Source organism: Podarcis liolepis (genome assembly GCF_965112155.1).
Source record: "Podarcis liolepis genome assembly, chromosome: 2".
Lineage (NCBI taxonomy): Eukaryota > Metazoa > Chordata > Lepidosauria > Squamata > Lacertidae > Podarcis > Podarcis liolepis.
Window position 1 is genome coordinate 35,949,808 of NC_139555.1, and position 22,510 is coordinate 35,972,317.

Here is a 22,510-nt window from a genome sequence, read left to right on the forward strand (position 1 = left end):
AGACTGGCCTTGTTACTGATAACTGTACCCGCTGGCTGCTCAAAACAATTCCTGTTCTAGGAGTGCAAGCACATTCTTGCTTCACTCAGGACTGAGGCCTTCCACACCCGCTAAACTTCCCTTAAAGGTCCCCTATGTATGTATACAAAACCATTCTTTTGCAACAGGTTTATTTTAACACTCTCGACCAGTGTTGTTGGACAGAGGCCAAGTAAGGGCAGGGAAGCCATAGGGAGAGCCAATGCAATATTCCCGTACGTGTTGCGCAGCGAGTGGCTTCAAGGAAGCGTCTTATCTCCTTTCATCCACAAGACAAGCAAGTGGCTTGGTTTCTGGAATAAAAATACCTCTCCAGCTTTGCTGCCTTTGCTGGAACTGTGGGTTGGGGGGAGTGTGCTTCCTCCTGGCATGCCCTGCTACACTCTACCCAGACTTGGATTTCCTCCCCACTCCTGCGTTGTTTAAGACATAAAGCGTGGGGCAGGAGAGAGAGAGGAAGAGGCGGTTGCGAGAAGTACTTGAAGGCTTGCCAGAAGTATGATGAAAAAGCAGTTTCCCCCTCACACACATCGGTTGTACAAAAAAATACCAACAGCGTGGTGGTCTGAGACCAGAGTTAGACTTGTTCATCATTTGTAAACAGTGACTGCTATGAAGCACCATATGTAGCTTCCAGCTTTTTATATCTGGGCACTAAGAGACTGATAAGACCAAGTGCCTCCCTTCCTGAGCATTTCTGCTAATTTGCTTTGATTTAGGTACCAGGTACAACAGTCAGCTGGTCAACTGTGATCAAGTTGTGTTTTTAAAAGGTTTCCGAAACATTTCTTTGCCATGATAGCACCAGCTTTACAGTGTGCACAACCACACTTCCTTGAGAGTCTGTGTGGATCATATGTTAAGTGCAAATGACTCTTTTTTTGCAATATTATATCAGTTACATTTATGTGCTGGTTGTTTTATTGGGCTAGTTTGCTAGCAAAGCGCAACCACATACCTGGGAAGTCAGCCTCAAAAGCTTTGGGGTTTGTCTAAAAAAGGCTCAACAACTTTTGGGGTGTCCTGGTTTTTACTTTTTGATATATGGCAACCCTAACGTGTTGAGCCCACCAAAAGAATTCTAAAAGTTTGGAGAATCAGGACTTGGCAGAAGTTCTGCTGACACTTCCTCAGCAAGGCTTCTTCATTCTGGCTTTTATTATGCTTTCCAACATCTCCGCTGCATTGTGTTTCTTGACATCTTTTTGCTTGTCTTATCAGCTTATATTTATTTTGTCAGTATCTGCGCTCTTTCATGTTTTATCTCGTTTGGGCAGGACTTCCACTTTTTAAAGGAAGTTGTCTCGTGGTGTTTCCTTTTATAGTTTCTTTGACTCAACTCGTCTACCACAGTGGTGCATTCTTTGGATTGTTGTAACTTTCCAATTTTAAGATAAACGTTCTGTTTTCGAGTTCCTAATACGACAGTTTTAACTAACCTTTGAGCATCTTCAATATATCTGACCGTTTTTGAATCTCCCATTGCAAGTAATCTTCTATTACAGAGTTCATTTTTCATTGTTAAATGTATTGAATTTTTGGAGCATCTTACCACTCATATAAATGCGTGGCTGTCCCCAAGCAGTTCAGTAACACAAGTCTCCCTTACCATTGTACACATTGTCAAGGAGGGGGTCAATTTCCTGAGTCTCCCCTCCAAGCCACTAACCAATACTTGCTCACAGGATCACTACTTCATGACACAAATTAATAAGTACCTGTGAGTATAAGGGGAAGCAAAACCTTGCCACTGGCACTGCAGTTGTTGTTGCATGACCCCCTGCCACCTGCGTGTAGATATTAGGGGCTTGAAAGGGGGAGGCACACAAGGGTGCACCCCTGCTTCACCTTCTCATAAACTCCTCATTGTGCGCATGACACGTAAAGGAGCAAATAACATGCCCCAGATCTGAGCGCCTTCGTGATTAAGTCAGGGGTTGCCTCCCCTCTAGTTAGCTGTGTGAATTTGACCTGCTTCTCTGGGTCACAGTAATTTATCACATCGAGAAATTTTGTCTCCTCAACATGAACACTCAAGTCGATGTGAGAGTAAGCTAAAATCACTTATTAAAACATTTTCTCTTTAGAATGCCGCCTTGATGTCTCTCTCCTTCGAAAATTTATCGTCAGAGTGCTAAGTGCAGGAGGGAATAGTGTTCACTCGGTTATTTATCTATTTCTTAGGCTTAGGGTTCTATACAAACTGGATCAGTGCAGTAAATTGACCAGACCCCTTTCAATCCAATCTACAGTCCTTTAAAAAAAACACTTTGTATAACACGCCAAGTAGCTCACTACATGCTAGGAAGTTCTTTTGTGTGCGGTATGCAGTATAGTAAGCGCACATCTTACATACATTTAACTTGTGCACCTTCAGCTTTGCATGCTTTGTGGAAAGTCCAGGGAAAAAATCTGGGCGCCATTGTACCCAGTGTGTTTAGATTACAGTGGTACCTCGGGGTACATACGCTTGAGGTTACATACGCTTCAGGTGACAGACTCCGCTAACCCAGAAATAGTACCTCAGGTTAAGAACTTTGCTTTAGGATGAGAACAGAAATTGCACAGCAGCGGTGTGGCAGCAGCAGGTGGCCCCATTAGCTAAAGTGGTGCTTCAGGTTAAGAACGGTTTCAGGTTAAGAACGGACCCCCAGAACGAATTGAGTTCTTAACCCGAGGTACCACTGTACATGGTTTTTCTTTAGTCCAATGTTAGAAGGTACAGCTAAAGCATCTTCGCCGGCTTTCTGTTTTGCAGGAGGCTGGACAGAGAACTGCCGTCACAATGTTCCTCAAACTCATGTTGCACATTACAGGAGGTGATGAAAGATGCCGCATCACATGCTTTATTATATTGTGTAGTGTAGTTGACCCAGGGAGACCTAGGTTCAAATCTTTGTTGAAGTTCACTGGGGTTGGCCTTAGGTAATTCTCATCTCGAGTCTAGCCTAATTTCCATTCAGGGCTATATTGTGAGGTTAGTGAGATAAAGCCCATGTAGCCTTTTCCTTCTATCTTACATTTTCCATGCAGATACAAGGGCAGGCATCACTTGCACTTTATATTATGGCTCTTTACACGACTAGACAAAACAACAGAATTGAAAACAAGTCCTATGGCCCATCTCATTTCCATTTGTAGCCCATATTTATGTGTTGGCCTGAAGTCCTTGAAAGAAAGATGTGCTGCAAAACGACACGGAGAGGGGGAATTTGTGGGTCTCTTCCCCCCGCCCCAGTTCCAGATGTGGGCCTAGCCCCTACGCCTCTCAGTGCAGGGTGGTGCAAACAAGGGAGTTTCTCCCTTCACAATGTCTAAAAGAAAGCACAAGCTGCTGTTGCAACTTCCTTTTTAATGTGCAAATAAAAAGCCCTAAGGTCTCTGTGGTTTCCCCTCAGTGACATGGTGTTCCAGTCTTGAGTGTTGCAACAGCCCCTCAGGAGCTCTTTTGAAATGAGTGGAAAGGGCCGTTGGTGAATGAGAGGCAGCTTGTGAGGGCAAATAAGAGGCGAGGGGGAGGGTATATGGAAGTGATAGTGTCTCCGGCTCTTGCTGTTCTATCTCCAGTCCCAGAGAACAGGCCAAGGAAGGGGTTATGAATGATGCTTCTGCTTCTGGAGACAGGATACCATATTGTGAAAGGCAGATGACTTTGTAGGCCACAGGCCACAGCTCTGGTCGTTCTGAGAAGATAGATAACTCACTTTTGAAACCAAAGGAGCTTCTGCTTAGAGATGCCACAGTATGGAGGGAGGAGAAGAGAGCTTGCAATTTCTTGCTGCTTAACATGCTGGGCTGGCCCTAATGTTAGACGGGGCGGAGATGACTGCCTCAAGCAGCAGCTGCTGGGTGGGGGTGACCATTCCTCTCTCTTGGCAGAGCTCTGTATGCCATTCTGCCTGTGCAGGTCCCCCTAAACTATCATATTACCTCTGGTATGATGGTGGACACTAACACCTCTTCTTTGTCACAGCATTCGTCGTCACACTTCGACTGCAATCCTGCACAAACCTGGGGGTAGGTCCCACTAAATTCACTGGAAGTGCGTTTTGAGGAGCCAAGCACAGTAGGAAGTGGTGGTGAAATGCAGTTCCCTCCTCCACTTTCATCACATGGAATATAAAATGTGGATGGTTGTCCACAGCTTGGCTGTTTGTTACCTCACTTCAACACTCCAAGCATGCAAGCTACTGGCTTAGGTTCTGCCCACACTACAAAGAAATGGAGATAGGGTTGCAGTGGGGACATGTTCTGAGTGTCAAGGGGGTGACCGTGGGGTGTAAATAGCTGAGGACCACAAGTGCCCTGGGCATTCTGCCTCCCTCCTTGCATTTCTCTCGGACCAGGGTGTCGTTTTAAGCTAGGCTGTGCTATGCTAGAAGGATCTCTTTCATTGGCATATGGGCATCTGTTTGACTTGCAATATGATGGAGCCCAAACTGTGGAGGGCAGCACATTAACTTCAGAACCATTTGAGAGAGTATAGCGAAAGCAGGCAGGATGCAGCATTGGAGGGAAAGAAAGCCTTATGGTTTTGGGGGTTTTTTTGGGGGGGGAGGGAGAAGTGCAGGAGGCATTTTGGGAGGATGTAGAGATGAGGGGATGTGTGTGCTGCCCAAATGCATGCTAGGGATGGAGAAAGTGCTACAAATAAAAAGGAGCATGCATAAAATACAACAGCCCATGCTTGCTTCTGGGGGGGAAATGCATAGTAGACTGTGCAGTCTCCAGCGAATTTTGAAGGCTATCTTGACCAAATGCTAAATCTAGTCTCATGCTTGAAGGATCATGTATACCTATGGTTTTTGGATCTTTGACTACTTAATACAAATGGTATTGGCAGGAGCAGTTGAAGTGGGCAGAGTTCTTTGGGTCCAGGAATGTGTCTGGGGAGTAGCAGCATGTTTTTTCTGTTGTTTGTAACCAAATGTAAAAGATTTCCTGATTCACAAACACAATAGGATGGATTGCAGCAAAAAAGCCTGAGGACTATTATGTCAAACATCTCTTGGTGTGCATCTCCTACATGCCTCCTGTACATACATGGAAGGTACTTTATTGATACTTTACATTTTTAATTGATAATATATAAACTGTTCAGAGGTTTTTCTACAGTCAAGCCACATATAAATTTTATTAAATAAATCAAAATAAACTGGCAATGTTTTTGAGAGAGACTTTTGTCAAAAGACTGACCGTTCTGGTTTGGGGAGGCTGTACGAAGCTGGAGCCAGGTACAGGCAGAGTGCAGGTCTTGTTGCTTGAATACTAAACCCCTCCCAAGTATGCTGTATGTTAGATGGATTGCTTTTGAAACAGCTTGACATTGAGGAATGTTTGTCTCACACACCTTTCTTTAGTTCGTTGACAGCATCATGGTATTTTAACTCCACAGCCTCAGGTGTAGCCTATATTTGACGAGTCCTAATTTCAGCCCTATGGGTGGTTCTTGCGCAAACTAATGTAATTTTGTCACATTTATTCACAAATTCTTAAGTTAAATCCCCCCACGTGATGGTGGGAAAAAGCAGGGGGTAGGGTGGGGAGCCCATGAGGTTACTGGACTCCAGCTCCCATCATCCCTAGTCAGCATGGCAAGTGGTCAGGGAAGAAGGGAATTGTATTCCAGCAACATCTGGAGGGTCCCAAGTGCCCCACCTCTGGATTAACGATTCTCCCATCTGTAAAGATTCTACTTCTATTATATTCTGCCCATTTTGAGGGAGCTGGCACATGGGCTGATAACCCACCTGCCATGGTCACCAAGAGTTCCCAGGTGTGACTCCCACAAGCACTCAGTCCCTGTGAAGCATTTCCCAATAATGTATAGTGGGGAGACACCTGTGATCTACAGTGGGCAGAAAATACTGTGACACTGCAGGCCTTGGTGTGACACAAGAGATCAATCCTATCTCCTCTGGTCCTTCAGAGAACTCTGGAGGAAGGGTAGGTGAAGCCTCTTGCTTTGTGTGGTGTGTTTAGGCAGGAGTGTGGCCGGAAGTTTTTTCTTTCTCACTGCTACTTAAGCTTCTTGAATGTCCTGCATAAAATAAAAGACAGCAAGAACGTGGATGCAGTGGCCCTGCTACTGTTCTCTGAGTCCTTGCAAAAGCCTGATACTGTCAGTCTCTGGTGCCAGCTGTGCCATCAGGGCGAAGACTGAATAGGTGCACAGATGTTGCTAAAACACAGTTCTTGGTAACTTACCCATGCTGACCTCCAAGAACAATTCGGCCAATATCCCTCTCATTCTACTGTGTGTTAGCACCTCCGCGTGAACAGTTCGATATCGCCCTTCTGTTGTCTTATGAGACAGCCTGTGATATTTTCCCAGTCTGCTTGCATTCTGCATGATGTAACTAGGCACTGAAAGATCCGCAGCCATACTGGGGAACCAAATGTTATGTTTTCCACCCAAAGCTTATTTGGTTTGGAAAGCTTTTGGAATTCCAAAGTGATGATTTAAGATTTGCAAGGGGGTGAAAGTTTTGGCCACACAGAAGTGGAATTTAGTTAGCGGCTTGCTCAACTCACTGATCAGTTCAAACCCATACTTGAGACGAAGAAAATAAATGTTCACCTTGTGAAACCCACATGTATTTCCCCACAGTTCCTCTGCTATTTTGGGGTTGTATGAAGTTTCTATTTTACTTGCCCAGTCATATCAGAGGACTAAGATGACCACGGCATGCCAGCCAACAACATAAACCCATTTAAATGTTACATTGGTTGCCAAATAACTGAACACATATCTTTTCATACTACATACATTCCAATTAGCATGGCCTGGTTGGTTTAAGAGGTAGACATTTTAAGCAGGAACCTGCTGAGCATGTTCAATCCCTAATGAGAACTAGTTTTTTGCTCACAGGTATCCTTACTGGTGTGCATTGCATCAAAACAAACAAAAATGGCCATCTAAATTTTGAACAGTAAATAGTTCCACTCAGGAAACAGATCTGAATTACTGACTCTGGTGAAAGCTATGAATTCCATATTTATTAATGAACGTAGGAGTGATAAATTTTGTCATGACTTATACGTGCTGAACCCAAAAGCAACTGTATTCACTTCGTAAGATAAAACTGCAACAACTAAAGAATACAAAGCCCGACATGCAGTGCTCCACTCAGCCACTGCAGTCTTGTATCTTTCCCCCCACCTTCCCTAAAGTCAACAGGGGCAGCAATTAGCTGAACCCCAAACCGGATTGCCCCTTTATGTCACAGCAACTTTTTTTATTTCAGTGGCCAATGTGTGCCTGGCTCTGGAATAAGAAACAACAAGAGGAAAAGGAGGAAGCTGAAGTTGTTGAGACTTGAAATCAGCTGTCTCTTTAACTGTTTTGAACAGAAGAATTTGTATTGAAGAACCAATTTCCTTGGACAAATAAAATGAATGGCCGCTGACCCAGTAAAACTGGTTTCTACAGAAGGAAATGTTGCTACCCCCCCAAACACATTTGGTCCCAAGCCCATACCAGCCCAGCCCAGCCCAGCCCTTGCGAACATCACTGTATGGAAGAACCACAGAGACTGCACCTGCTGTAGGCAAAGCACAGCAAGAAGGCTGTGTTCCTGTGGCAGCAGTATGTCTGCATGATCTTCTTCATATTTTGTTCACTCTTTATTGTCTTGCTTTCATCTGTAAGAACCATGCTTTCATTGGGGCACAAAGCTGGTGGGTCTCTGCTTATGCTGACTGCTCATCTGAGTGTCTTGAGGGAATCGTCATTCGTAGCTCAATGGTTTCTCTGTCCTGTATCCCAGGCTCTTCCGTGATCCGCAAATGGGCTGTGGATTTGTCCCCTGCAGACTTAGCTGCAACACAGAACAACAGCCATAGACAGAATCATAGAACTGTAGAACTGGAATGGACTACGAGCCCAGATCTAATTATTATGAGTATAAGAAACTTATTAACCAATATTTTATCCACTGGACTACAGCAGGCATAGGCAAACTTGGCCCTCCATATGTTTTGGGACTACAACTCCCACTATCCCTAGCTAACAGGACCAGTGGTCAGGGATGATGGGAATTGTAGTCTCAAAACATCTGGAGGGCTGAGTTTGCCTATGCCTGGCCTACAGCTACCATCTGCCCCAGCTAACATGGTTGGGGATAATGAGGTTTGTATTCCAACAACATCTAGCAGGCACCAGGTTAACAATTCCTTACATATATGGTTGTGCCAGCTTATTTTATAATGTGGGAAGTAGCCTTGAGAGCTTCAGATCATCTTGTTAAGAATGGAAGAGGCGGCTACTGGATCAGGCCAGTAGCCTATTTCATCCAGCATTCTGTTCTCACAGTAACCAACCAGATACCTGTGGAAAGCCCAAAAGTAGGAGCTGAGTGCAGCAGCACTCTCCCACCTGTTGTCTTACATGACAGCAACAGGGCAGAGGATAAGAGGTCTGCCCAGCACTATGACCTTGAAGGCAAATTTATTAGTTTTTTACATGGCTTTGGTTCTTCTAGAAAAGTGAAGATGTAGCTCCCATGCAGAACGCCTGATGCTTCACCTAGCCAGACTTTGACTGCTAGAGGCATGAATTTTCACCAACAGAAGGCTCAAGACCCATGCCTCCTTGCATGGAGTTTGAAGGCTTCCAATTTTATTTTTAAAAATTATTTTGCAAGTGAAAGTGATGCACAAAATTGGCATATTAGGTGCACTGGCCCATTTACCGTGACAAACATTTTAGACTCATGGGGTTGTGACGAATGATCTAGGTTTTAAAAAGATAGCAGCATCTCAAACAGTCAGTAGTTGAATGGAGGCAGGGTTAATTTGACTGAAGCATTTAACCCCAGGATTAGTTTTCAGTGCTAGAAGTCACTATGGAAAATGAAATATGGCATTTGCAATTCTCTATCTCCTGCTAAAGAGGAGAGGAATGATCTTCCAGATCCTGTTAGCAACTTTTCTATTGTTATGCACAGAACAGAATATACCTGCTGCATCATATGTACTCCACCCAAGGAAACACATCACTCCCCCCTCTCTCACACACCCACATCCCTACACCTTTAAGGCTGTGGAGAGCCTTTATCGGTCCAGTCTTCTCACAATGTATACTTGTTTTCCCACATTCAGTTTAAAAAAGTATATTTGCCTTTCATGTGTTACAGAATACTTCACGGGTACACTTAGTGTACTGCCAATTTTGTAACATGTAAAGCAGCCCTCAAGCCGAGGTGTAATGGGGTTGAGCATCAAGCCCTTCTTGTCATTCCTATATGCAAAATGACGGCCGGCTTTGAGCAGAGAGAGAATTTTATCCAGGTGGTTAAAATTTCTCCAGCAGCCACTGGCTCTTTCCTTTCCCTTTCACCCTCAACCTTGCTCCTTCCACTCTTCCCCCACCTTCGCCGCACAGGGCAGGCAAAGTTCACCGACGGGTTCTGTACATTTCCACAACTTAGGTGCGCTGCTAAGTAAACAGTGCTCTTGGTCTATGCTAAGCAGCCCCATGATTTCCTGCAGTGCTCTTCAATCAGTCTGGCACACAGTCCAATTGTTCTAACTGACTGTGTTTGCAATTACATCTCAGATGTGAGCGTTCAGCACCACGGTGCTACCAGAAGGGAGCTCTCTATAATGGACAGATGGATTGGCAGGCGTGGAGATTGCAAGCAGACCTAGAATCAGTGAACCAGTGACAGTCCTCTCACTAGAAGCCTTTGCTGGCCCCCCTTTTTTTAAATTTAAAGAACCTGCATGATTCTGACTTGAAGCTACTTCCCTGAGCACAAAATCTGCAAAGATGTACAATGGAACTGGCCTATAGAACGTACAGAGGAAATGCCCACTCTAAAGCCTTAAAACTGGCTTAACTGAAATCTCCCCTGCTCAAGGGATTATGGGAAACATAGTTCTGCAAAGAGTGTGCGCAAACTACAGCTCTCTTAACAAGATTCCCTCTATATACTACAATTCCCAGGATTATTTGGGGAAAGTCACAACAGTTTTAAGGCCGACCAGACTAGTGGGTTTTGGGTTTTTTGCAGGTGCAATTAACAATGGATTAGTAGTGTATTTAAACTTGACCATCCATCACCACCCCAAACATTCTGGGCATGAAAAGTTACCAGATTTCAGCAGGAGATTATAGGACATGCAACGTTTGGAAACAAAACTGTATGTCCAATGTAGATGCCAATGATAACGGAAATCACATATAACTGTGCCAATGTCATCATTAGCACAAATAATCATGAATGCATAAAAAGGATGTCTGCAGGGGCCCTAGGTACAGTATAAAACCAATATAAAAGCAGAGTTTGTCTCACAGACGCTCCACTTGTGTGGACTGTCCTATAACGGAAATCACATATAACTGTGAGTATCCCAGATCACATATCCCAGAGTGAGTATATAAATTAAGGAAACCTCACTATCTTATCTGAGTGGGTTTCATCCTTTCTGGATCCTGACCTGGCTTGGAACTTACCTGACATGCTGCGCAAAGACACTTTGGCAGTGTGTGGACGAACTGGAAGATTGGCAATGTCACTGAGCGTGGGATGATGCCTTTGTGAGGACGACCGAATGAGCTTGTTTCTCGGTTTTAAAACACCTGGTGGGAAAAGCACAGAGGGTGGAAGGACACTTCAGTATTTCTGCTACACACATACAAATAGTGATGTAGTGATTTAAAGAAGCCAAACAAGAGTCATCCTTTTACATGCATCAGGTCTCTTACAGATGTGCTTATTCAGTATACCAGGGGCGAGGATCCTGCAATCTGATCTGCCAAGATGTTGCTCGACAGCAACTCCCATCAACCAAAGTCAGCCTGCCAATGGCCAGAGGTGATAGAGATGGTAGACCGGGAACATCTGAAGGGTCACAGGTTCCCCATCCCTGCAGTAAACCATTTGGCAATTGCTGCACATATCCCAGCTCTGAGACTGGAGTAAGGGTCAATCAAGAGATGGACTAAAGCTCTTTTTTCCCCTTAATCACCCCTATCCATAGAAACCGGCAGCAGGAAAACGGTGCTGGCTTTGCATTCTGCAGCTGAAGGCAAATGTTTCACATTGTTCCATGCAAGGTAAAGCCAGCTCTGCATATTAACACTTAATAACCTGAACAGTGTTCATGAAAGGGTTAACAAAATGTACCCAAAGCATCTGCACATGGAATGTAACACTTACCGTCCTTTCCAGTTATTGATGGGAGTTGTGCGTCCATCCGTCCTTTGTAGATATGACCATCAAGACCCAGTATATCTACCTCTTCATGCTAGGAATCAATGCAAGCACAGGGCAGATTTCAATTTAGCCCCAAGGGCAAACATTAAAAATCCATTACAAACCAGCCCTGCAGTTTCCCTCCATCAGTCTCAACACTTACGGTGGAGCTTGAAAAGCTTTCTCACTTTGACAGTAGGGTGGCCAGGCTGGAACCTAGTGATCCCTGCTTTGCCTTTTAAATTCCCTGATCCAGTGACAGCTTCCCTGTCCATCTCTGCCTTAGTACTGTTGTCCACTCACACCTGTTTGTATGTTACCTCCCACCTCCAGCTTTTGTCAGACTACAACTCCCATCAGCCCTAACCACTGGCCATTCTGACTGCAGCTGATGGGAGATGGGAGTCCAAAAACATCTGGAGGGCATACATTGTTGCAGAAGGCTGCCCTACTCTACCAAGGAGTTTACAAAGGTAGAAACTTCATCTCTAGGTTGCAACCTGTTGGTGGTTCCATTGACTGAGAAAGAGTGGGAAACGCTGGAATCCCTGCTCTGCAGTAAACAGATATAGACTGTCAATGATGTAACAGGCAACTTGGATTTTAAGATGAATTTGTCCCAACCCTTTATCACATTGGTTTCCATCTACTGGTTTAAAACTCTGACATCCAAAGTAGTCTCCCAGTGCATATATGTGTAAGATTTCAGCCCAAGCGGAAGATAAGCTCTCGTCTTCTAGACTGGCAGCTTTCATGTAAATCCAACACGCCATGGTTGTCAACTTAAAAATGCAACAATATAATATTGTCTTAAAAACCTCAAGAATTAGAAAAGTTAATGAAAGAGCCCAGTTGCAGCCACTGGTGAGGAATTCTATACTTTGCCCTCAGAAAAGGGAGAACAGGAACTAATGGTCTGTAACCCACAACTGTACTGGGCTCTGTACTATGGTAAGGTCAGACCAAGAGAGCTATATGTTTACATTTTTCTAAGCAGAGGAAATAAAAGATTAACAAGTATGTTTTAAATTAAAAGCAGGTCCATCGTGCAGGTTTGGATTACAGGCAGAATGACTACTTGAATACTGTATTGTTTATGTGTGGCATTTAAATTTCCAAGCAGTAGGAGGAGCTTGAGCAATATTTTTTTGGAGGGGGGGGGATAATTGAAAGCTGGAGAAGGGAGAATTCTACTGTTCAATATTTTTACTTTCCAGTTGTTTTAATTTCTTGTGGTTAACTATTTTGAGTGCCATTCATGGGAGAGAGGTGGGGTGCACGTTTTACGTCAGGGAAATGTGGAAGGAAAGGAGGCCAAGGCTGTGGAAACCAAGATAGAGGCTGCACTTTGGATGGTGGGCATCTGATTGGGTATCTGGGGGAGAAGAACATTTGAGATAAAAAAAGGAACTAAACAAATATCCACAATCAGGACATGTATCCTGATGCACAAGAAGCCTCCAAACCTTTTAGTCATTGTATTTCTTGCATGGCTTCTAGCAACAAGCACTATGAGAATTGGGATACTGGCCTAGAACTAGCACTGGTTTGAGCTAGCAAGGATGAACAAAACATTTTGCAATCTAAATTAACTTTTTGCTAACAAAAGATAATAAAAAAAAGAAATCAGGAGAGTGTGGTCAAAAGGAAATTTGTTTTTCAGTTATCTTCATGTTACATAATTCAGAGAGAGATAAGCTGGTGGCAGGTGGAATGTGTATCACAGGAACAATACCAAGCCATTAGTCCTGCCATTAAGAGAAAATTGTAATGTCAGCTAGAAAGGAGTGTTTTCTACACACGGTGATCTTGTTCTCATTCTCATTTAGATAATACATTATTCCCTTTTTGCAGGGTCTGAAATAAGCCTATACAGCAACTTCCTCAAGGTCAACAAGTGTGTCCAGACCAATAATTGTGTTGCCTTCCATTTATTGTTGCCGTTCCAGTACTCAGCCTTTACACAGCACTCAGAATTGTGGGCCTGGGTTTTATAACATTTGCGTTTCTGAAAACCACCTTAAATGTGTCCCCCGTCCCCCGCCCACATGCAAGAGTAGAAGAGCCTTGAAATGGGAACCTAAAATTGGCCCGCTTCAGTTTCTACTAAAATAAATTAGCAGAAAATAGTAGCATAGAGCCTATGTGAACGAGTGCAAATTTATGAAGGAAAGTCAAGTCTCTAATACTGAAAGAAGGGTTACACCATGGTCAGGAAAAAGAAAGTATGTGGTTTCTCTTAAGACCAAGAGCAGTAAAATTCGTTTCTCTTCAGTTTCCTATATGAACCTGCCTGACTATTAAGTTCAGTAGGGAAGTTCATATAAGCCCTCTCCCCCATGTTAAAAATGACAAGGGAATGGGGTTCTGGGGCCCTTTCCATTGACAACCACCGTCATGTCTGCTGCTGACAGCAAGCAGGAAGGAAATGCTCCCTCACACATTCAGACAGTGTGGGAAAGGGCTCTCCACAGGCACTGATGCACGCAGGTACTGTGTGTGCAGGTGGCAGAGGGTCAACCTCCTTATTGGCTGAGGCAAAAGGATCTTTCCAAATGGGGTAGGTAGGCAACAAAATGGGAGGTGGAAGCTCAGTGTACGTAAAGATGCACCTTGGGGCAAAAGTAAAAGTAATCTCAACTTCAGATATAGTTTGATCAGCCTGTACTGGCGGTGACATGGAAGAGGTCTCCGGATCTTGGAAGAAAAAGCTCAGTGTCAACCCAGTTTGTGGCAGATGCGAAGGAGGCAAATTCCTTTCTAGGGATTAATAGGGAAGAGACTGAAAACAAACCTGTAGATATCACAGGGCCTTCATATCAATCTAGTTGAGATGCTATGTAGAAGTATGGCTGCCACATCTCCAAAAGGATATTGTAGAGGTGGAAAAGGTGCAGGAAATGAAGGGGCTGCAGCACTTCCCTTGTGACAAAAGAAAGCACTGGAGCTTTTTGGGAGGGCAGGGAGCAGACCAGGAAAAACATGCCTGAGGTTTATAAAATTAGGCATAGTATTGCCAAAACTGACGGGGGGAGTTTTTCTCTGTGTTATTACTAGTGCTAGGGATCATCCAATGCAAGGTGCAGTAGTGTTTTCTTTTTTAAAAAAATCAAATAAATTTGATGAGGTTCAAAGTTACATGTGAAGAAACCAAATGGACAGAGGATGAGCAAATACTCAGTGCAATCCAGACTGTATTTCTCCCTCTTATGTGAAGTGGATCATGCAAAGTAAGTGCAGGCCTGTGCATCCCTTGTAGGCTCCAAAACCTACAGGTCAGCTATGAGTCCAGCCTGACTTCCACACCCTACCTTCCGTCTTCCTCCCCACCCCCAGTTCTTGTTACCTTCATCACCGCCAACATGGCGTTTTCGTCCGGTTGGACTGGTGCCATAGACTGTGCAAACTGCTGCAGCCGTCCGTAACGCCGGTATGGGTAAGTGAGGGTGTGGCTGCCTCCACAGTGCCGAGGAACGCTTATGTAGCTGAAATCTGACATATCAGCAAGCCTGTCGCTGTTAGGAATCAAGGGTCAACAGGTCAAAGTGGGGAAACCCGGTGTGTAAGGGGCCCGAATGCAAAAGAGCAGGCTCTTGAACCTTGAATGGTTTGTAGGAGGTGGAGTTTCAGCAAGTATAGCTTGTAACACAAACTGCACCATCCTTTACACAACTGTCAAAGGCACAGGTGCTCTGTCTTCTTGCTCCCCTGGCTCCCCACTACCAGTGAGTCTGAAGCCGAACCAACTACACTAACCTGGTTTCTGGAGGACAACACCCCAAACCATACATAGGTACCTGGGGGATTGTGACAAAATCTGCATACTGTTGGATAACTGCTAGTGCTGGCTTTGCTTCTCCATGCTGCAGCAATTCTTTAACAGACCAGATGTCCCAACACACAGCCACAACTCCTCCTGCCTGATTCTTTATTTTCTCACCTCACTACAGTGGCCAGGTGAAAAGGGGGACCAGGGTGAGCTACCACATCTTTAAACTGTGCAGAAGACGAGAATCTCAGCCAGTAAGCCTTGCATGTGGAAATCCCATCTTCTAAGCAGCTCATAAAAGTACAGCACCCACCCACCCTGTCCTCTTACCCAACTGGGGAGCCCATCCATCGGCCACAATCACGGCTTACTAGCTAGACCAGTGATAACCAACAGGATGCTGTTGGCTTGCAGCTCCATTAAAGACCGATGGCCATGTTGGCTGGGGCTGAAGGGAGTCCAGCTTCTTCTGGAAGCTACCCTTGAGCTAGACCAGGCAGGACTTCCCTTTTGGACATTATAGCTGGGGAGAAGATGGTCAAGAGGGAACAGGAAATGAGCAAGGTGGAAGGTTTGTGGCACCACCTTCTGTTGTGGCTGCAGAGAGGTTAAAAGGAACAGGAAAGGTCTTCTTTCCAGGTGCAATAGTAATTTGGTTTCGGTGCCGAATGTTAAAAAAATATTAGGTTGCAATCCTACACTTGCTTACTCCACAGTAAGCCCCATTGAACTCAGTGGGGCTTGCGTTGAGTGTACATGTGTTATATGGCACAGTAATGCTGTGCTTGATTTTTTATGGTACACTTTAGCAGCTACCTTGAGTCTCCTTTTGGAGGGAGAAAGGTGGGAACAGACAAGTAAATAAGATAAATATGAGAGAGCCAGCCAAATGCCTCTCCCAGGTTGTTTAGGGTCAAGTCCTGCCCAAGGATATTTTGAAATGCTAACTTCAGAAAGCACTTTTTTTTGGGGGGGGGGGCTTTGTCACAATTGTGTCTTTGTCACAATTTAGCACCGCTGTCCTTAATTGTCCCACAAAACACCACTCACAATTGCACTGAACATTTTCAGAATGTCAAAACTGATTCATTTCCCAAATAAAGCAGAAAACACTAAGCCGCTCCAGAGAGGTCACGGTGGAAGGGAAAACTGAAATATTAGGTGCATACTCAGTGCACAAAACAACCTGCTCCTGGCTTTGTCTCCCTGGCCTGCACTTCATCAAGCAGCAACACACACACACAAAACAGAATGAAAGAGTAGATCTTGTCGCAAGTCAGTATGTAGACAAGGAGGGAGCTTCCTAGACAGAAAGTAGAATTTCAGGCATGGAAGCAATAGGTGGAGCAGCAACTAGCAGCAACTAGCAAGCTAACAATGAAGCAGAAATAAAAATGCAAGCTACATTGCCAGTTTTGATGGGAGGGGTTTCTGAAGTCTTGGTGGAACTTTGCTGTTGGGAACTGGGGTGGCATACCTGACCTGCAGTATAAGGTTAGTGTTTGTTTGCATGTTACTTCTTTGGTTCTGCAGGTAAAGGAGTCGGCCTGCAGACATCAGTAAATATATTGTGAAGCTGTAACAGTCAGGTCCAACTTGTTCAACAGACATCTCAAGCTCAGAGTTTGCTTTGGAATTCCAGATTTTATTACCATGCAGCAACAGCAGCAAGTCTGACCACTAAATATGTGCATTCTTTCCATTCACAGAGCTAAATGTACGCTAAGGAGAAGCACCTTAAGGGGTTGCTTCAGGCATGACGAAATTCCTACACTGAAGTTGGTTCTGCATAAGAATCTGCATAAATCCTGCATGTCAGGTATCCAATGTGGTAAGACTAAGAGCACGTGAGGAGTTTGTGGCTTCTTACCACACAGAAACTTGTTCCAAAATGTGGATTCTGTGTATAGGAATTTCCACCCATGTGTGAAAGAAAGTGAAGAAGTTCCACATTGGTAAGTGAGAAGGCTCAGCAAATAGTTAGCTGCTCCTACTCTTCTTGTGGCTGATTTCTTGCAAAGCTGATACTGTTCACACCCTATTCGGAATATCCACCTGGATAAAAAGAATTAACTAGGAGCTCGACCCAGAGATTTAGCTAAGTATTAATGACTGTTTTATAAATCTGACTTTCAGGGATTTCTGAACAGGAGGTGGAGCTCTGTTGTGTCCATGCCCTGAAATCCCTAGGATGGCTGTGTAATGAAGCATTACTTCAAGCCCAGCAACAGCACCTGAAATGATGGGGTAAATGTCTGGGCCCAGAAATCCCAGAAAGTCCACTGGAGCTGACTCTGCTGCCCTCCCCTTTTGATTTTTTAAACGTAGCTTACCCAACTCCATACTCATCAAAGAAGCACTGAGCAAAATGGCCTGAGCCACCAACATCTTTTATTCCTCCAGACTCATTCTGGGATAATAAAATGGAGGCTGATGCAGCAACCACCCAGAGCCGGCTCGCCTGTGATGCAGGGAACAGCGCCTGCCTCAGGTGGTGGAAGTGCAAGAGGGAGCACTCTGCCCTCTCCACCACTTCTGCCACCAGGAGGAGGCATTCCCGTGTGCAGCGTTGCTGCTCCTTTTCCCAGCCTCCAGGTGGAGAAGCCAAGGAAGCAGCAATATTTGGGGGAGTGCCCTGGCTCCTGCCAAGTTTGGCAAGAGCCAGGGTGTTCCTGTGTGCTGGCTGCTGCTTGGTTTTCCCCTGGGGGAGCAACACTCAGAGGAGCACCCTGGCTCGCACCAGGTTTGGCAAGAACTGGGGCGTGGTGGCAGAAGTGGGGTACGGTGGGTGAGGCCAGGAAGCCACAATTGGGTGGGGCGTGGAGGTTGATCTGTCCCAGGTGCCTTCAAACTGAGTGCCAGCCCTACTTTGCTTCTCGTTGCTTTGGAGCTATGAACTTCAACTGCTCGAGACCTTTTCTCCTACCGTTTGCCATACGGGGTTGAGCCAAGACACTGGGCCTGCAGCATCTCCCTGATCATCTGAGCGTTGACCTTCGCTGCTCCACCACTGTAATGGCTCTGCACCTTCTGTATATCCATGAGCATCTTGGAATGGATGCGGCGCAGCTTATTGAGACTCGCGCTCTTCTCCAGTGCATCAAAACGGACACCAGGTCCTAACTTCAGACTAGGGTGGGGTACAATAGGATGGGAAGGGGAAAGGTGGGGTGCAGCAGCACAAGCCAGAGAGCAAGGAGACGGCAAACAGCCACAGAAAGAGAACGGAAAAGAGAAATCATACTGTTAAGCAGGGCTGTTGCTTCCAGCATGCCTTGCTCGCATTTTACACTCCTTTTGTGAGAAAGCAGGAACTAGTGAGAACATTTACATGGAGCTGTGCTACCCGGGAGGACCTAACCAGATTCACGTAAACTGACAGCTATGAAGAATCTAAAAAGCAAAGGACACATGTTCAATGGGACACATTTTCTACAGAAGATCCTCTGGGTGTAACAAATGGAGGGGTTGCTGAGGCCTACTGCCCCATCCAGCGACACTTCTGTCTCAGAGATTGCCCAAAGGAAACTTTCAGCCAATTTTTGAGAGGGATGGTTGGAGGAAAGGGAGGGATTCACCCCCACCTACCCCCTTATGTCCCCGTTTCCCTTCCACCACCAGTTTCCTAACTTTGGCACTTGGGCTCTTTCTTCTAGCCTCTGGTTAACAGATGCCACTGTAATTTTTTGCTACACGGTGACAGAATATTGTTTGCAAGAGAACTGTAGGCAACAAACAATGGCATCCACTAGCTGCCAGGAAAGCCCTCGCCACACCAACAGAGACTAATTCCCTGTCCTGCTCCCCTAACCTGCCAATTTGCTGAAATGATTGCCCCATTCTTGTCACATGCAAATGGGGCAGAGGAAATGGGGGAGCTCCCTCTGTCCAACCTGTCAGTGAAAAATCTTGTTTTGCTAGGCAGGAGTATTTGGGCTGCAAGCTATTTTCCTACCACTCCTGCCTTCCCCCAACAGAACGATAGCAATATCACCAAGGCCAGAGGCACTTTGCATCTGCTCTCTTCTCAGTTTCATTCTCCCCAGCAGGCCCCCTATTTCCAAATCTGTGCCCCGTCCAATTCCCACCTGACCTGCCTCTTAAAATACACACAAGCTGGGAACCAGAAAAAAAAACCCTCCAAAGCCCCTTGTCCTCTGCGTACCTGCGGTTCAGCTGCCTGATTTGTTCCAATTCATAAACCATGTATGGCCGGAGGGATTGGTGAGCAGGTAAACCTGGCACAGCAGGGAGTGTAGTGATGTGTCTGCCAAGACAATAAGCAGGCAGGTTAAGCAAAGGGAGGGGTGGGGAAACGAAGCAGCTACAGGACAAGGAAGTCGTCCCTGGTTCAGCTGCTAACATCTGCTTGTCACGGAAGGGCAGGCCATGCATGGCCCTGGGCTGGCTGATGGGATGTGTTTTTCCCAAGCTACCAGTTGGAGGCTGTGGTTGCCCCATCATGGCTGAGTGAGGAGGACTCAAATCCAAATCGCCCGGCTTCCAAGTCCTGTTCTGCACCAATTTTTAAACCACCACATACCCCTATAAATATTTATTGTTCATTTTCTATCCTTCCCCACAAAGGAGCCCAGGACAGGAGCATAAGCACAAAAGCACCATAAGAGTTCCACACATGGACTTACGGGCCAGGAACCACCATTTCCAAAGGTCGATCGCAAGAGATGCAGTGGAAATGGGCCAGGAGTCTCCTGTTTGGGTAGAAAAAGAGATGCTTAGGCCAAATAAAGGAATTACGGCAATGGGAGTATAGAGCAGGTTGGGGTTGGGAGATACAGGATATGCAAATGTTTGCCTGAACGGTCCGTGCGAAGGAGAGTAAAATGATAGTTTGTACACACGTTTTCATGAAGGGGGAGATGCCCTGGAGTTGAAAGGTTTGTGGGCTCACAACAGCAGAGGAAGAAGCAACATAAGTTGTGTCTAGGGAGCTCCTTACGTGCTTGGTAACACCAGGCACCCACAGATCTCTCCGTGGATGAGGAGGAGATGCAGAAGGCACTTTTTACACACTGCAGCACAAGCAGGCCAGGCACATTCACCTGCTGCTGCCTTCTTACCCCGTTCCTATGTAGTTTCTGATTGCCTGGGTAGCAACATAACAGTGTGGAATTAACTTGGGCATCCTAACACTCAGCATGGGTGCCTCCTATTTAAAACTGACCACCTGGGGAGCTGTCAGAGAGCATCAGGAGATCATTCTCGATATTTTAGAACGACACATTTTCAAAATCTAAATGTCAAATTGCATGTGAAAACAACATTGGGAGTTGTTTTTAAAAAAGAACGTCAACAACCTGCTTTAGAAAACCAGTGGTACCTCGGGTTACATACGTTTCAGGTTACAGACGCTTCATGTTACAGACTCCACTAACCCAGAAATAGTACCTCGGGTTAAGAACTTTGCTTCAGGATGAGAACAGAAATCGTGCAGCAGCGGCACAGCAGCAGCAGGAGGCCCCATTAGCTAAAGTGGTGCTTCAGGTTAAGAACAGTTTCAAGTTAAGAACGGACAGGTTAAGAACAGTTTCAAGTTAAGAACGGACCTCCAGAACGAATTAAGTACTTAACCCGAGGTACCACTGTACTCCCCTCTTCAAAACTGCACTTAAGTTGCACTTTGTACTATACTTCTATTCCCTACCCCCCTTTTCCTTCTTCGAGGGAAGCAGATTCCTCCGGTGGAGATCTGGTAGCTATGGAGCTCCTTCCCTCCCAGACATGACACACCTTTACCTAATCCCACTGACTGACGTTAAGGAAGCAGAGGTGAGCGGGGTTATGAGTCAGGACTTGGCACCACCAGCTACTGCTGGGAAAGAGTACTTGGTGCATGGGGCAGGATTTGAGCAGCTTCAAGCCTCTCTGTTCCTTGAAGATCGCCCTGAAGGAAGAGCTGGAATTAACTGCGCACACACAACTTCGCCTGGGGATACCATGCTTCTTGTCGGAAAGCATTTGCTGGCGCCTTAATCCCCCACTCTTTCAAGTACAGTCACTGTTTCGTTCCATCAATGGATGTGGAGGGAAGCAACGAGCAAGGCCTGGGAGGCGGCTTGCCTGGCTGTTGGATCCAGTCTCTATCTTCTTACATAACGGGCATACAGTATGGGGGCTACTCACTGTGCCACCACCCTCCGCCCAGCAGAATGCATTCGTAATTGCCAGTTTCCATCGCTGAGGCTATTCGCTCTCCCTTCTTCGAGGTGAGTGAGCTGTGCCCCATGTCCCCATGCGACGCAAACACCACCACCCTCTGGTGGTGACACATGCGTGATGCAGCTTGCAGCAGTGAAGGAAAGAGCATCCATTGACAACAACGTGGAGGGATGAGAGAGTGCCAGCTGGCCAACTGGGCCACTCCTTCCAAAAGACTTCCAAAACAAAAACCCCCAAAAAGCTATGCAGCAGAGTGCGATTGAGATGCCCATAGGCAAGGGAACATCCAAGATTCAGAGCCCCATCTGAACAAAATTATCAGTTTCGGTTTCTCACTTTTCCAGTCTTAAAAGTTCAGTTTGCCCCTTTTCCACATTAGTTTACATTAAAAAAAGGGGAAGGGGGGAAGGTCCAGGCAAAAGATTGTTTGCAATTTTGTGTACATTTCACTGTAGATGTGCACGTTATATGTAAATTTACCTAACACACACATTTCTCCTGGCAATTTTCCATAACACAATTCATTTTTGTACTCTAACATACACAATTTTGTGTGTATTTTTTTTTTTACTGGAGAAATGCATTGCAAAAACACTGAAGGAGGATCAGCAGGCTTGGGGGGGGGGGGGGCTGAATCATAGAACTGTAGTGTTGGAAGGGACCCTGAGGATCATTTAGTCCAGGGGTCAGCAAACTTTTTCAGCAGTGAGCCAGTCCACTGTCCCTCAGACCTTGTGGGGAGCCAGACTATATTTTTGGGGGGAAAATGAACGAATGCCTATGCCCCACAAATAACCCAGAGATGCATTTTAAATAAAAGCACACGTTCTAATAATGTAAAAACACGCTGATTCCCAGACTGTCCGCAAGCTGGATTTAGAAGGCAATTGGGCCGGATCCGGCCCGTGAGCCTTAGTTTGCCTACCCATGATTTAGTCCAACCCCCTGCAATGCAGGAATATGCCACTGTCCCATAGGGGGACTCGAACCTGCAACCTTGGTGTTATTAGCACCATACTCTAACCAACTGAGCTATCAATTCCACCACTCCTTTGACTTGCCTGCAACCAGGGAGAAGAGAGGGTGTCCTATGGGGAGAGTAAAGAGAGTAAGACAGAGAGGCTTGGAGGGACACACTTGACCCCAGGCCTACTCTAATCATACTGCAATAGTAAACGTGAAAGACTTCCAGTCTTCCAAAGCAGTTTTTTTTAAGCACTTCCCACCCCCCAATCATAACTTCTACTCTTTGAAAGCAGAGGTTTCTAGGCAACCTAATGGCATGGGAGAATAGATATATAGGCAGATAGGCAAGGTATAC

General features: G+C 45.6%; 1 protein-coding gene across 1 annotated transcript in view; it reads right to left on the minus strand.

Moving 5' to 3' along the window:
• Positions 1-7,018: 7,018 nt before the first annotated feature.
• Positions 7,019-22,510, minus strand: part of QRICH2 (glutamine rich 2) — a 42,271-nt gene continuing 26,779 nt past the window's right edge. Inside the window, exons 14-20 of the mRNA XM_083487435.1 lie at positions 19,656-19,721; positions 19,175-19,276; positions 17,936-18,139; positions 14,587-14,755; positions 11,205-11,292; positions 10,499-10,624; positions 7,019-7,859 (exon numbers count right to left, since the gene is read on the minus strand). Coding sequence (XP_083343561.1) covers positions 7,732-7,859; positions 10,499-10,624; positions 11,205-11,292; positions 14,587-14,755; positions 17,936-18,139; positions 19,175-19,276; positions 19,656-19,721 — 883 coding nt within the window. The 3' untranslated portion in view covers positions 7,019-7,731. The remainder of the gene's footprint in view (positions 7,860-10,498; positions 10,625-11,204; positions 11,293-14,586; positions 14,756-17,935; positions 18,140-19,174; positions 19,277-19,655; positions 19,722-22,510) is intronic.